General features: G+C 38.1%; 2 protein-coding genes across 7 annotated transcripts in view; one reads left to right on the forward strand and one right to left on the reverse strand.

Annotated features, from left to right (window-relative positions):
• The window catches only part of LOC104639784 (alpha-aspartyl dipeptidase), a 7,470-nt gene extending 1,916 nt beyond the window's left edge, over positions 1–5,554 (forward strand). The window contains 5 exon segments of the mRNA XM_075756469.1: positions 418–497; positions 1,883–2,056; positions 3,553–3,612; positions 4,426–4,508; positions 5,048–5,554. Of these exon segments, the coding sequence (XP_075612584.1) occupies positions 418–497; positions 1,883–2,056; positions 3,553–3,612; positions 4,426–4,508; positions 5,048–5,126 (476 nt within the window). The 3' untranslated portion in view covers positions 5,127–5,554.
• NBEAL1 (neurobeachin like 1) overlaps positions 5,543–15,339 on the reverse strand; it is a 90,793-nt gene continuing 80,996 nt past the window's right edge. For 3 of the 6 annotated variants that reach the window (XR_012836059.1, XM_075756454.1, XM_075756450.1), the window contains 2 exons: positions 14,770–14,905; positions 5,543–12,216 (listed from right to left, as the gene is read on the reverse strand). Coding sequence is in view for 5 of the 6 variants with exons in the window: in XM_075756454.1 (XP_075612569.1) it covers positions 12,115–12,216; positions 14,770–14,905 (238 nt within the window). In the remaining variant the exon portion in view is untranslated. Of the gene's footprint in view, positions 12,217–12,236; positions 14,906–15,339 lie in introns of those variants that run through there. The other 3 variants (XM_075756451.1, XM_075756449.1, XM_075756452.1) reach the window with 2 other exon arrangements.

Raw genomic sequence — 15,339 nt, forward strand, 5'->3', positions numbered from 1 at the left:
TGGCAGGGATGGAAGTAGGAGAGATTTATTAATGGAACTTCATCTCCAGTAATTATTCATTTGAACAGTACTTCAGTGTTAAAAACATGATCATCACACCGTATCATCACTTTATCAAGTCTAAGAAGATTCAGGGCTACTGTGCTCAAACTAAGCATAGCCCTAACACCATGCTCCTGGGTATTAGAACAGTGTCCACTGTCAAACAGCCAGCATCAGTGTTACAAGAAGGACTCGGGGATGAACCCATGGCCTGCCCAGTGACCATTCTTCTGAAGCTTGTGGTTTTACTGCTGCTCAAAGCAGGACGCTACCCTGAATAGAGCACAGAAATCATTGAGCCTGCTGAGTTTGTAAAGGCTTCAATTAAAACTGGTGGTGAAAGCATGTTAAATAAGCTGGACTCTCTTTCTACAGGAGGTGGGAACACATTCCGTCTCCTGAAAGCTCTCTATGACAACAGTCTGATACCGGAGATCAGGAAAAGAGTTCTTGAGGTAAAAACTACAGGACTCAGGCCACGTCTGAATGGCGGAATCCCGTGCATAAGCTTTTGTTCAGACAAATCCAAGTTGATTCCACATCTTTGTTTTTAATATATTTCAAACATTGAGCCATCTCATGCAACCTGTTGAACTGAAACCTGTGGCCAAATAAGGCTGTCATTAGTCATTGAAAGACTAAGGTCAGCAGTCTTTCTAGGGCACTTTCCCAGATGTGGGGCTGCAAGGCCGTGGGATGTACAATGCTGTGTAGTACCTTTAGAAGTAAGGCTCTCAACTTAAAATACCAATGAAGAGCAGTGTGGGATTTAATCTATGTCCAGAAACCCTGTTTTTCAGCTTGAGATGTCCACTTTGTATCTAGTTAATAGACATAGATGTGTTCATTGCAGGTTGTCCACTAATAAACTGATAATAGAGTTGGATCTATATATGCCTTTTAGACAATGCCCTGTTGACATTGCAAATACTGCAATTACCTTGGGTACGTCCTTGACCTGGAATTGAGAGGTATGGGTGCCATTGAGCCCTTCCAGTTGGCAGCCCCATTCTGGCTGGTAAATCTCATAAGGCACAGCAAAGATACACCATCCATGGAGGAGAACAGAAGCAAGGTGATCCCCTAGCAATGTGGAACTGCAAACTACTTCAGGCAGATTTATGCAAGCACAGTATGTTTGAAAAGGCCAGCTGCCAAAAAGAAAGGTTAGCTAGGCTGTGTTAATATACAGAGATTCAATACCTGTTTTGGGCAGAAAAGCCAGAAAATGTTCAGGTCCCAGTGAAAGCTAGATAGCTATTTGGCTATATTAGCACCAGTTCTCTCAAGACAGCTTCTTTTTACAAATTGTTCAGCATTATCCATATAGTTGCATGTTTATGTGGAATCCTTCCATGCACAGCATAATGCATAGCACTATGTCTGTAGTAGTAATACCTAAACTAGCACTAAACTGGCTGGTTACAGTAGTGGTAAGCTGATGCTGTGGCAACATTGTACTCGGCTTCAGATGGTCTACTCTCTTCAGAAGCTAGTTCAGATATTTCCTGTAACTGTAATGTAGACAAGTCTCTCCTCTTAATAGGAAAGTCCAATATATGCACTGACAACCTTACAAGTTCTCTCTTGTGATGGGGTCACAGAGTTGTGAGTACAGGACATTCAACAGCTACTTCTCTGACAACCGTGACATATACAAACTTGCCCGCCTCAAAACCTGAATTATTTTTGTTGTTTTTCGCCTGTAAAGTTAGCAGTGAGATGAGCTAGAAGGACTAAGTCTGATCTGATTGCTGAGTCTCCGAGATTGACAGAAGATGCTATAAAATGCAGTTCCTAGTTCTGATACTACATACTAATCATTGCTTTTGTCTTTCAGGATGGGATTCCTTACATGGGATCCAGTGCAGGAACTAATGTTGCTACCGTCAGCATCAACACTACCAATGACATGCCAATTGTTTATCCACCTTCCCTGCAGGCCCTAGGTTTAGTTCCTTTTAATATTAACCCCCACTACCTGGACCCAGATGTTAAAAGCACTCACATGGGTGTAAGTAAAGCATGCCAGAGCTAACACAGTACCCAGGGTGCAGAGGTGTAACAACAGTGTGCATTTGCAAGGCCTTGCAAAGCTATAGAATGTAGAGCAGCTGCTCCCTAGAGCAGTTGGAAATGCCAGTGAGGCAGTTAACATTTTACTCCCTCCTAAAGCTTTTCTTTGAGTGGGAAGAGGAGTTGGCAAGAGTAGTACTGAGGTGTGGAACAAAGTGTTTTTGACAAACAGAAGCTTTGCAATGCCTGAAATACTGTTGCTTCATACCTGGCATGGAATGTGGGGTGGGGAGCAGGTGAGGAGAGACAAACTTGAAATGTTAAGATGCAATGAACTGTGTTTCTGGAAAGTCCTGCCATAGTCTGTCTCGCCTATTGCTTGAGAAGGCCAAACTTAAGCATATATTAAGAGGCTTAAATATCTAAAGGTCTGAAAGAACCATCAGAATCTGAGATTGCATACAAACCTGCTGTGTAAGAAAATGCCTTGGCACTAGTGTCCCTGCAGAGAGCAGAGCCTGTAATGTCCAGTACTGAACAAGCACATATACTGGTACAGCTGAAAGGAAAACACTAACCATCAAGCATAAAGAACAACATCTCCACTGTATGGAGGAGCTGATTCTTGAATAGCTTGTCAGGAGCTAATTCCTCAGGGAACAGTTTCTGTGGTGTATCTTTTAACAGCCCAAATATTTTCCTCCTTAAAAATCCAAATTTCTTCATGGTTAGAGGAAGTATTAAGAATTAGGGGACACTGAAGAGATGGAGGATCAGGATGTGCTTCTAGAATTTAGATGAAGTTGAAGGTACTCATTTAATCAGCTTGTCACTAGATAAGTAGGCAGTCTTCCCTATAAATAACTTCTGCTATTTCTCCGAGAGGAGGCTGGAAGCTCTGTGCTGTACCAAGTCCCTGCTGTGTTCCTGTGTTTCCTTACCAACAAATCCTTCTGGTTTGATTTCTTTTAACTACTGTTGCTCGGTTCAGCAGCAAACCCTCAGGAAACATGGCAGAGCTGTTCACAGAAGGCCGTTCTTCAGTGTAATACCCACTTGAAGACAAACAAGCAGATATTTAATCAGTGGAAATCCATGGTTCACTACCCTCTCTCATGAAGGGGGCATCTCAGGCATTTGCTTCCACCATCCTCCTCAGTGCTCTTGTTCTGAAGGTGAGCACACAGAGATAGCATTAAAAAAAAAAAAGCAGCTGGATGAATTGAGTGGAAGTAAGTTTTAAGGCTTTTCAGGGTTGGGATTGTGCGAGTTCTGTTTGATCAACCTACAGCAATTGCTGCTAGTAATGAAGAGTACATATCTATTAAAGTCAATCCTACTACCTCCTTCAATATCAGTCTAAGGAAAGCATTCTGCTTGAGAGGAAGTACCTGCTTTGTTTAACGTTATGAAATTGCTCAGTGTCACACTACTTGGATAGCTCCAAGTCCTACCTTACTGCCTGGGCAGCTAAATCTACACTCGTTATTGCAGGAGACAAGAGAGGAAAGAATTCATCAGTATCATGAAGAACCAGACACCCCTCCAGTTCTGGTGAGTAGTTCCCAATCAGGAAGCTCATGGCTGTAGTATGGTAAACATTTTAAATGCATTCTTGCTCGCTTTCAGTGTGGGTTTCCCCTGCCTGACAAGCCTTACAGAACTATGACATGGAAAGTTAGTTACATTCTTGCTAAGAGCTTCCACCTTGGATTTTGCTCACTTGCAGAAAAAGGGTTAGAACAAATGAAGTACATTCTGCCCATTACATGCTTGGAGTCCTGTTGCCAAACACTGTATTTTAGGCAGCTCTGATCTTTCCAGTCACTGGCCACCAGGTGTATGTTGTGTGTTGGGGGTGGTGTGCACACAGATGGTAAGATACCTCCCCTTTTTGCAGATATTGTTGACTTTACATTTTGGTTTAATCTCTGTAGGTTTCTGAATTTGCTCATACAGTAGGATGTTTGCAGTTACAGTATGTCTATCTGGAGAAGTGGGACCTCTGGGTTTCTTGTCCTGTGCTTGAGCTTGGAATATAAAGTTTGTGGTCTAACAAACCCAGCTGGCTGTTGCTTGGCCCAAACTGGATCTAAGAATGGTGGTAGTGGAAGTAATTGTGGAAAAAACACATTTTCCTTTTCTCCTTAATGGTTTCTCCTTCTTTAAAAGGGAAAAAGTAAAACAAGAAAACCAACTTCTAAACCAAGATAACTCACCTAATTTTGTCTATTTGTTAGAAATAGGTGAGCAAGAAAGTCTTGTTTGTAGTCATGGCAAGCTGCTCTAAGACTGGCCTGCTTGCGATAAGCATTCTAACCTTTCAAATAGCTTGATAATAATGTTAAATGTTTCCACCTACATTAGGGCTTGCGGGAAGGTGCGATGCTGCTAGTGGAAGGAGACAAAGCCACCTTGCAAGGAGTGACAGGAGCACGTCTGTTTTTGAGGTAAATGCTTCATTTGAATGGATAGCCTCCTTCAGATAGAAAGGAAGAGAGACTTCTATTAGACTCCTGGCACGTGCTGCCTGTCCCCCCACATCATTAGTTACTTAATCCCTTGCTTCCATTTCTCTTTGGGGAAAACATGAGCATTATTTTATGCTCCGAAGGAGCAGGCAGTATGACAGCACTCTAAAGGGTGTCTAACTTACCTGTAAGTGCTATGGCATTACATCCATTGATGCTTACGTTTCCAACTATAGTTATCGTTCACAGAAAGAGCCCTTAAGTAGTCAGCTCTGTTATCGAAGGCCAGGGGAATTCCAGTTTGGCCCTAATGCACTGAACTCTAGAACACGAGAACTCATATCTTTAGTCATATGAACATTACTAAGAAATCTAATATGTATGTCCCATGTTGCAGGCAAGGAAGGGAGTCAAAACTCTTATGAATAAGGATGCCTTGTTCTGTCCCTAGTAACAGATGGAAGCACAGTAGTCCTAGCTCCTGTTAAAGCTCACAGCATCATTTGTCTTATTTACAGGGGTAAGAAACCAACTGAACATGAGCCTGGAACAGATTTCAGTTTCCTCCTGATTGACAGTAATCCCTTGAATCTGTAGCCTTGCATATTCTGCAGCAAAAGTCACTATACAGGAAGACAATGAGGAAGAAGGAAAGAGATGCTTCCAGTCCCAGGGTGGGTGGAGAACCTTATCTTTATAAAGATGAATATGCATTAGTGGGTTCTTTCCCCCACCTTAATTCATGTCTCAGACATTTCTCCTTCCCAGCAAAAAGGCAATTTTTACTGCAATACTTGAGTAATTATAGCTATTCTTAGTTTGAAAGGGTCTATACATTCATGTATCCACTTAGATTCCTTCCCCACCAAAAAGAAATTTACCTTAACACAACTAAGACAGGACAAAGTCAGCTGTTCCTGCTGCCTAGCTTTACCTGCTAAATGAAAGAATTGTTCATTTAGTGTACTCCAACACTATTAGTTTCATTTTTGTGCTATTAATAAAGGGAGAAGTTATGCATTCAATTGCTTTTATTTGCTTCAGACTCATGTTAAATATATACAATGCTAATTATGTACAAAAGTGTGCATGTTAAAAATTGTCGGGTTACAAACTTGCAAATCCTAGAAAAGTGCAAAATTTTAAAACATCTTCCACCATGCTGTACAGAAAAAAAATTCCATCATTAGCCAATATACACACTCTTAAAACACACTGATCAAAACAAAATAAGACATACAGTATACTCTTAAAGCACCCAGAAGGGAAAAAGATATTGCACAGAAGACTGACAGCAAGTTCATTACAGAGCCTGAAGGCTCATTTTTGAAAGTAGGTATTTCCAACACTCCTCAGACCTAACATTTAACTATTAAAAAAGGCATTTTTTGGCATTTAAAAATCCATTTGTAATCACATAATTGCACAATCTGTAAGAATTATCAGACGATATGGTTAACTGTTGCTGTAAGGCTTTTGATTCCACTCCCTCATTAGCTTTAGTAAAAATTCATCAAGCAAACTGAGTAGCATCACAGCTTCCATCAAAACATTGACCAAAGGGATGTAAGTCTTACAAGCAGCATTTCTCTAATCTTACATCAAGCTGCTCCTGCATAGCGAAGGGTTGAATCAGAGCACATGTAGCAAGTTTTCCTTGATTTTTTTTTCCCCCTCATGGCTTTCTTTAAGCAACAGCTCACAGCTATGTATGACTAAAGCAGTACTATCAGGTGCAAGACTAAGTTTATTTTAAAAAATTTACTTCAAGGCAAAAAAATATGGCTCCCTCAAGAGGAAAATACTGACTAGATAGGAAGCTAAACAAACAAGTTGCCTCTAAGTTCAGTTAGATCTATGATATATATATATATATGGCTGGATGTTTTATATTTCAATCTCAAAACAACTTAGCAGCTTTAAACCACAATCTATACTGACAATCACGCTTCTGGGTTAGAAGACATGTTATGAAATTGTGTCTGTGCTGAGTATAATCACAGACCTAAGCTCTGGAAATACCTACCAAATTTCCCAAGTCCAGTAGCCGAAAATAGAAAGAACACAGAACTGGAAGAACTGTCTTGTGAAGAAAGTGAAACACCTGTTTTATCTAGGCCATTTGGGTAAAGGGTAACTAAAAGAAAGACACACTAGTTTCTCCCACAGATGCACAGCAAAAAGGTGAATTAAAACTGAACAAAGTGTACCTTTGATTAAATGCTACAAGGAGTTCCTCACATACAGGGTGTTCAAGACTGCAGTAAGATGAATAGCATTTGACTCAAACTGTGCTGAGCATGCTATGCTGCCACTTGGAGGCATTTCTGCATTCAGGCATCTGATGCCTATAATAGTGAAGAATGGGACAACAGTATTTTACCTTTTTTTTTTTTTTTAACTGCAGTAGCTTTTCAGAAAACCCTTGCTTCCTTTAAAAGTATGTGCTAACAAGGGCAATGAGTAGTAATAAGGAAAAATTGGCTCCTTGGGATGGAAGGAAAGACATCTTCCAAACACTTCAGTTGAGTCAAACATTGGTGTACAATGAACCCACATGCATATGACAGCACAAAAACTATTAGCTCCCCCCAAAAGGAGACTGCTAATAAGTGTCATGTTTACAGCTAAAACCAACATAGCTTTTAAGCGAAAAGCCCATTATAGAAAGCACTGAAGCACATGCTTGAATTTCCACCCAATTAAATATAACCTTATGTAGTGCTTTCACCTAACTATTTATTAGATCAGGCCTTAGGTTCAACATTAGGATATACACTTATATGCACTTTTTAAAAAATTCTTTGAAAGGAAAAAAAAAGTCACAGCACCTAGCCTCAGCATCTAACCTAGCCAGCAAGGTGCCTTGAACAGCGGAAGACAGGAGTGCCTTCAGGTGACAATAGAGAGCAAGTGTCTACACAGACTCTCAATGTAGGAGGGGGACACCTCCTCTACTCCCCTCCCTAGCTCTAAAGCTCCCTACCATACCATAATCTGTATATAGATACACATTTTCAACTAAATACACATACACAGTAAAAGCTTTGTGAAGCATTTGGTTGCTGTACATATATTTTCTAATGATTTTGTTAACTGAGATTGGGAAAGACTTGCAGAGGAAACAGGGAGGAGGGAGACATGGTCTAGGGAAGTGAGGTATATGACTCCCATTGACTAAGGCAAGAGTTAAAAGGCCTACCTAATTATTGTGCATTACAAATAAAAATAAATTTATCATTCCTGCAGGACTATCTTAAAGCAAATGTAGGACTATTACCAGTCCCATACAGAATTTTTACAGTGCAGAAACTTAGTTCTTTGTGCTTCATTTAAAGGACACAGATACAATTTTAAAGACAATCCTTATAAAGCAGCCAATTGACTAGACTATTCAAAGCCTGTAAAGACTTTGATAAATCTGTTTTGTCATAATATTCATGATCTAAGGTATATCAGGGGAAAAAACTCATTTATATCAACATTGCAGATTAGCAAAACAATTGTAATATGTGGGTGGGTTTTTTTTATTTGGTCCCACCCCCACCCACCCACCCTTAAAAATCAAACAGGCTTCCTAAAACCCAATTTCCACAATGTATATTAACCATCAGGTGAAGCACAATTGGGTTAAGATTGGGATTATTATTTTGTGCTGGTGTTGGTAAAGTATATAGATGATAGAACATGTGGTTTCTAGATATGCCATGAGTGAGTATTAGATAACAAGTATATTGATATAGAATAATCCGCCTAAGTCAGATGCTAACTTGAACAGCAAACGTTTCACTTTCTGAACACTCATATAGTACAAAAATTGCACAGACTAGATGAGATTCTTCACTATAGATAAAAAGACAACTAAAAATACTATCAAGAATTGTAAGTAAATTGATAAAGAGAAATTTAACAAATATTTTACTTGAAATAAAGGAGAGATGTCTTCTAAATACTATCCTTTGGTATGCAAGTTCAAAACTGTGCTAGGGAGAAGTTACTCAATACTGCTAACTACTTGATCTCATTTATATACAGGTATGAAAAGAGAGTCAGTTTTCAGCTTCTTTTAGACATATATATATATTTACACTCCTACTTACTCAGCTTCAAAGGCAAGCTTATCTTAAACCTTGATAATTATCATTAGGGTTGTTCCACAAATTAAATGTAAGAAGATACCACCAAGATGATCTTGACAAACATAGTGTTATGAAACAACTGTCACTTAAGACTTGTTTATTCTTAATTCCTAATCAGAATTCTTTCATCTCACAGCTTTACTTTTTACACTTAAATAAATCATAGTTCAAAACCAAAGGACAATCTTATTTCACCAGTACTACATGAAAAACAAAACGTGATCCTAAGCTTTACTGACTTGAAGAAATCAAAGAATTATGGAAGTCAGTTCCCTAATTCACAGTGGACTGCATAGCAGACTGCAATTCAACCAACCTAAACAGCTGACTAGAAAAATTATTTTCTACTTTTTAAAAGACTTATACAATTAAGATAAAACCAAAAAACAACATCCCAGCTAATGCTCACACTTACAACATATCTTTTATTTAAAGCTGGCTTTAGATAAAGGTAAAGTGCAGACCTTCAAACCTATGGGGGTCTTTCCAGAGGGCCTCTGGCAAGAACACTAAGCATGTAATGGTGCATACTTCCTATCCTCAAGGACCAGATAAAAGATCAAAAGGCAACTGATATTACCATTGTCTGTAGAGCATGAAGCAGCCCAGAGCTCACCTGTCCCTCTGTTCATTCTGCTGCTGCTTTGTGCAGAGCACAAAGTAGCCTCAAGTTGGCAAGCCCAAAAGCTATCCACATTTAAACCTGTCCCAGACATTTGTGAAGATCACCTAATGTTTGTGATGCACTGAAATGATGGTATTCAAATGTCAAAGCTCTTCACCATAAACACTTTCATCCCCAATTATTGCAACTACATTATATTTTGCTTAAACTGACACAGTGTATTCAGTGTTCTTTAACATTAAAGTACTAAAAACATGAATTCAACTGTTGTATAAACATACCTAACCCACAGTAGGACATTTTCAAACCCTTATGTGAACCCCTCTGTGCACGTGACAAAAAGAAAACCATGCTCTCACCAAACACTACAAAAGACCTATCTGCTCAATTTTTCCACTTGATTCTGCTAGCCCGAAACACCATAATTTCCTGCACCTTCCCTGCCAGTAAACACTTAACCTCTTATATGCATTTAAACAGAACACATATGCATACTTCTAAAAACCACCAACTCAATGCCCCAAATGAGTTCTGTTTTCAACTTCCCATAACGCAGAAAAATCTCACATTCTGAACTGAAATTCTTCTAAACTACTGTCAAAAGAGCTCCCCTGAAATTCTTCCTTCGTGAAATCATAAATGGACAAACATACTTCACATTCTCATATACACACTTAATACTTGCAGAGTATCCTTAGTACTCTTACTGGATAGATAATGGATTTAAAATAATATCTTTCACTTCTCTATAGCTTATTTGAAAATACGGGATGTGTTTGGGTTGGGTTTTTGTTGGTTTTTTTTTTTTTTTTTTTTTTTTTTTTTTTTTACATACATGGAGTCTGAGAAAAACACACCGCTCCACTTTTGGAAATTTAATTCTCTCTTGGCAAGCAACTCAGGGAAGTAATTCTTATTTTCTCCTAACTTTCCAGACGATCCAGTCTGTCACAGTGATTAGAGTATTGCAACTATGCATAGACCCACTTGTTCACTAGTTGGATTTATTATTTCATTTACAAAAGTTAAGAAAAAGCAATGCAACTTTCTTACACAGCACACTAATCAGTCATTAAGAGGGATTTCCCCTCCCCCCCCAGTAAAGAAATTGAGGAGGAGAAAACAGTTTTAATTAGACTAACAGAATTTGTAAAGATTATCCTTTTGCAGGGTAAGGAGGTATTACTATTTCTACAAAGTTAATAAATATTATGCTAAAAGTTACTGAAATGAGATTATACATTATAGAGTTCCTCAGGTAGTTCAACAGCTCCCCAGCCACAGGGATTATCTGATAACATTTATAGGAGATACAACACACATTCATTTCCATAAATAAATAAAAATAACAAGAAAAGTGATGGTAGAGGGAAGAAAAGGGTAGCCAAAAGGGAACATACTAGCTAACAATCACTCATAGCTCTGCCTTATATCTATACTCCCCTTACCGTATGGTATTTTCTCCTTTTAATAGACATACATACATGTATATATACATATATATACACAAACATACACACATATATACACATGCACACATACCTTAACAAGCGGATCCAAAAATTCATATTTTTCCCTCAGCACCAGGCTGTTCCAACAGTAGGGGGTTTATCATTTAAATCATTAACATTATAAAAATGTCAGAACAATAGGAAAACACACACCCTTCTATCATCATCACGTATCTCTAAACGAAAAAAAGAAAACCCTCAGTAATGGCTTCTCCAAAACATAGCATACAATCCATAACTATTTTGTTGGATATAGCACACGTAAGGATCTGGTATTTTCTTTTCCCAGGTCTTAAACACATGTTGAAAATGGATACATTATCTGTTTCCCTGCTTGTTTTTACAGAAAATAATATGGCTAACAAGTGGTTTGGTGAACACCAAGCCAAGAAACAAACAGGTGCTATTTAATTAAATTGTGCTGCAATGTTGTTTAAATGATCTTGCAGTGGAAATTTATCTGGTTTTAGGAGTTGCCTTACTAATGAAGCAGACTGATCTTTGACCATAGATACTGATTCTTCCTCTGTATTTCTTCAAGATATTAAATATATTATGGGATTTCTTGGTATGTGTCTTAATCTACTTAAGAATATAAATAATTTTCAGCAGCAAGTATTTCCTATCTCCTTCAGCTCCTTCACCACCTTTAACTCTTGTGAAGTTATTCATGCCTGTACTTTAAATAATTTCTGATAATCAAGTAGTGCAACACAGATGTTCCTTGCAGAACAGCATAAAACTGGAACTACACAAGACAGCAATAGCCATTTACAGGAACAAATTGCAATAAATTGTTCATTGGGCTAAAAACATATTGAAAAGGTCATAACTGTCAGCTGTCCCAATTTTGAATCCGATCACTGCAACTGCCAGAATTCTAATTTACTGCTAGGGAATTACAATGCTCTCAAAGCAAAGCCAAATATCTTCTTTGTGATCAAGGAGCATCTGGCCCTATTCAGGTTTAAATCGAAGGCTACGTATCTTAAATTCAATTAGCAAGCTTGAGTTTGGAGGTTTGGGGGCTTTTGGGGTTGGGTTTTTATTTTTTTATTTATTTTTTTCCTGAAACACAGTTTTAGCAGCTATTTAGAAAGGGATTCTGCTGTGACCAAGTCAACACAGTTAAGGAAAAATACGCAAGCAAGCTAACTTGCATGAGTATATATGCTTATTACTATACCTCTACCATAGGTTCATCTTCAACGGACTTAAGAATCAAGCCCCTGAAAGTTGATATATACATTTAAAGTGACCAAAAGATTAAACATGTTTCTGGAATCCATGAGAGAAGGTAGAAGCAGCAATCACTTGGAATCTTGAGTGTTATATTCAGTCTCTCCTGATGAAATCTGGCTGAGCCGTTTGCTTGATCCCCACAGCTTTCGGGAAAGCTGACCTGAGCGCATCTGTTTAAAAGTAATCCAGAGAAACAAAAGGAGGGGGAAGGGATAAGGTGGATAAATTAAAAAGGAATTCAGACACTGATTCTGGTGAAATGCAGACAGTACAATGTACCGCATAAACAAAATTACACCAACAAAAATTATTTGAAAACAAACCAAAAGTTACACTTAGGGATGATTCTTGGGACCAACGAAAAACAACAGACAAAACACTAATCGGTCTTCTCTGATTTTGAACAGTTAAAGAGATATTGCCAAGTAATGCATACTTAATACTTAACCTACTTCCAACGGCTTAGAAACAGGGTTTAGAATGCTATTTTGATAAGAAGGAAAAAAAAAGAGGTGAATGTCAAGCAAAAATGAACCAAATTAGAAGAAAGGACATTTTATTTTAGAGATTGCAAACAGAAATTGCTAGAAGTGAAAAGGAAAAGATAACCAAAATGCAGGGCAGTGATGGCAGAATGAAGGAAAGAGAGAAACGTTATCTTCCGTTGTCAAATTTATAGTTTTCCAAAGATCCTGGGTGAAGTGTTCAGAGTAAAATTTAAACCAGAAATAATTCATACTGAATATTCCATAAGTAAAGATAGATAACAGGCAACCAGAGGCCATATTAAATCCAGCATCTGGTAGGTCTGCAATCTGACAACAATTTGTAAGAAACTGTTTTCATTTACTCCTTAAGTACAAGGCTTATGATTGGCCAGTAGTGATCAGTCTGGCAGCTGATGAGGTTATGAAATCCCTTGCAGCTTAATAAACAAGATGCACGCCTTAGCAGCACAAGTTTGAGAACAGTTCCCTGCAGTTAGTACTACGAATTAAGCATGCTTAAGAACTGTATCCTCACAGCAGCAGTATTGTAGAAAAGGCATGGTGCTGACAGGGATTAACACTAACAGGTGATAATCCCCTAGACTTCTGCAACATCCCAAACAGCTAAGTAATTGTTAAGAATACAAAAACATTTATGATACTTCACTTCATACTGGACTCTGTCAATGCAGAAACACTAAAGGCCAATCTTAATACCAAGCAGCATTTCACTTTATGCATAATAAAGGTCTGTCTCTCCCTTCATCCTAAGGATCAGTATTCACTACCAAAACCCAGAACTAAAATGCTGTCTTCTGTATAAGGACAAAATGCTAGTAATTAATATATTCCTTCCAAACTACAAATAAATCTATCCACAAATAAATACCCCACATACACATGCTTTTCAAATATATTGATTGATGCCATTATAGAAAACTAGAAAATCTGGGACATAATGTTGTTCCTTATATGTCTGTGGTTTGTTGTAGGGTTTTGGTTTTTTAAAATCTATTTACATGGACATTAAGCTTGCAGATCATCTGAATTATAAACAGAAAATCCTGAAAAAAAAGTAAATGGAAAGCCCCTACATTCATAACACTTTCTCCATAGTTAGAAAAATAGATGTGATTAAGAACTGAAAAAAAGAAAACAAAAAGCCTTCAGAGATACATACAAAAGATCTTTTCTATGGAATAGGAAGCTTAGAAATGACAGTGACTTGAAAACTGCTGTTACAAACATATGTTTAACCACATCATAAACAGCTCTTTGTCAATTCTGCAGTAGGAAAAAGCTGTCCAACTAGAAGTCAGTGGAAACCTCCCCATCCACTGCAAGCAAAATCAGACTACCATTGTGTGAAGCCTGTTTCAAATACTAAACTGTGTATCTCCTAGCTAAAGCATTTTAAAATACTGGCAAATAAAGTCATTTTGTTTTCACAATTAAAATATAAAATTAAATTAAGACACACTTTTCTGGCATGTACTAAAGGTCATGCAAAAGTGAAAATCACATTTTCAAATAAATACACTGCAGCACAACGGAGATTGGGTTATAAAGAGAAGCAGGTTTAAACAAACTCAAGTACTTTGAAAGTCATGACAAGAAGTACTTAAAGCAAAACCTATGTTTTGCACAAGAAAAATTGGGCATAGCTATTTGACAGATGGATGCTCTGTATTTGATATTGCATATGCAGTACCAACAAGTTTATATTCACCATATGGAGCACTGAGCATACTGGGAGCCTACACAAGTGATTCTTTGTGCACTGCAATTAGAGATTCTTAACAGAAAGTAGTAATATTTTTTCCCCAATGTCAGTCAATGCATATTAAAATATATCTGACAGAAATGGTAAAAAATAAAGTAGCTTGCTCTCTTTCATATCCAGTTTTCTTCTGGAAAATTATTTCATCGAGAAGTGGCTGACAACACTATCCTGTTCAGAAAAGGTTAGCTACTATGACTTTGCTCATTCAGATGTGAGTGTTAAAGTCTGGAAGTTAGTCCAGCTGAGCTTCCCATCTGCGATCCCTATATACCTTTGATTCGTAATGAGAAATTTCAGTAGAGCAGTCTCAAAAGTTACTTCTTTCCCACTGAAAACTGAAACTTGCTCTTAAATTTACCCTGCCATAGAGGAGACCTCTTGCTCAATTGGAAAGCAGAAATCAGTGAACTTCCCACTGTTCGGTAGAAAAAGTTCTTGATGGTGGGTTTTACCTCTGCTGGCTTGCCAACACCAACGATAATCAACTTGCCGTCCTCCAAGCCAACAAGGATGTGGCTATACTCTTTGGTGACAGAAATGCAATGAATTGGCAGTCGCATGGCTAAGGGGGAGATGCTCAGACTCAGGCTGAAATGAACAAAAATGACATAGAGAAAGCACATCATGTATTTATTTGCACATACTGCAAAGAATCACACTGCAGTTGAAATTGCTGTCCGCAGGATGCACTATAAAACACAGTTTCTCAAGGACCCAGTTTGCAATTCCAATTATTGTAAACTCCTAAGGAACAATCTAATCATACCCCAGAACAGAGCTCCAATAACAAGAAAAGGCATGGATGGGTAAAGCAGTAAATTAAGAAATTTTTCACAAAAGAACATTTTCACAAAAGTAACATTAGTCCTGCAACTGCCTAAGGGACAAAGATCACTCGCATTCTGAGGAGCAACGGAGCTCTCTGAGCGTAGCAGTAAGTGGAGTTTAAAACTCAATGCAGAACTACACAAGGCTTGATCCTGCAGTTGCTGAGCTCCCAGTGACAATTAGACATAGGGACA

Source organism: Balearica regulorum, chromosome 6 (assembly GCF_011004875.1).
Source record: "Balearica regulorum gibbericeps isolate bBalReg1 chromosome 6, bBalReg1.pri, whole genome shotgun sequence".
NCBI lineage: Eukaryota > Metazoa > Chordata > Aves > Gruiformes > Gruidae > Balearica > Balearica regulorum.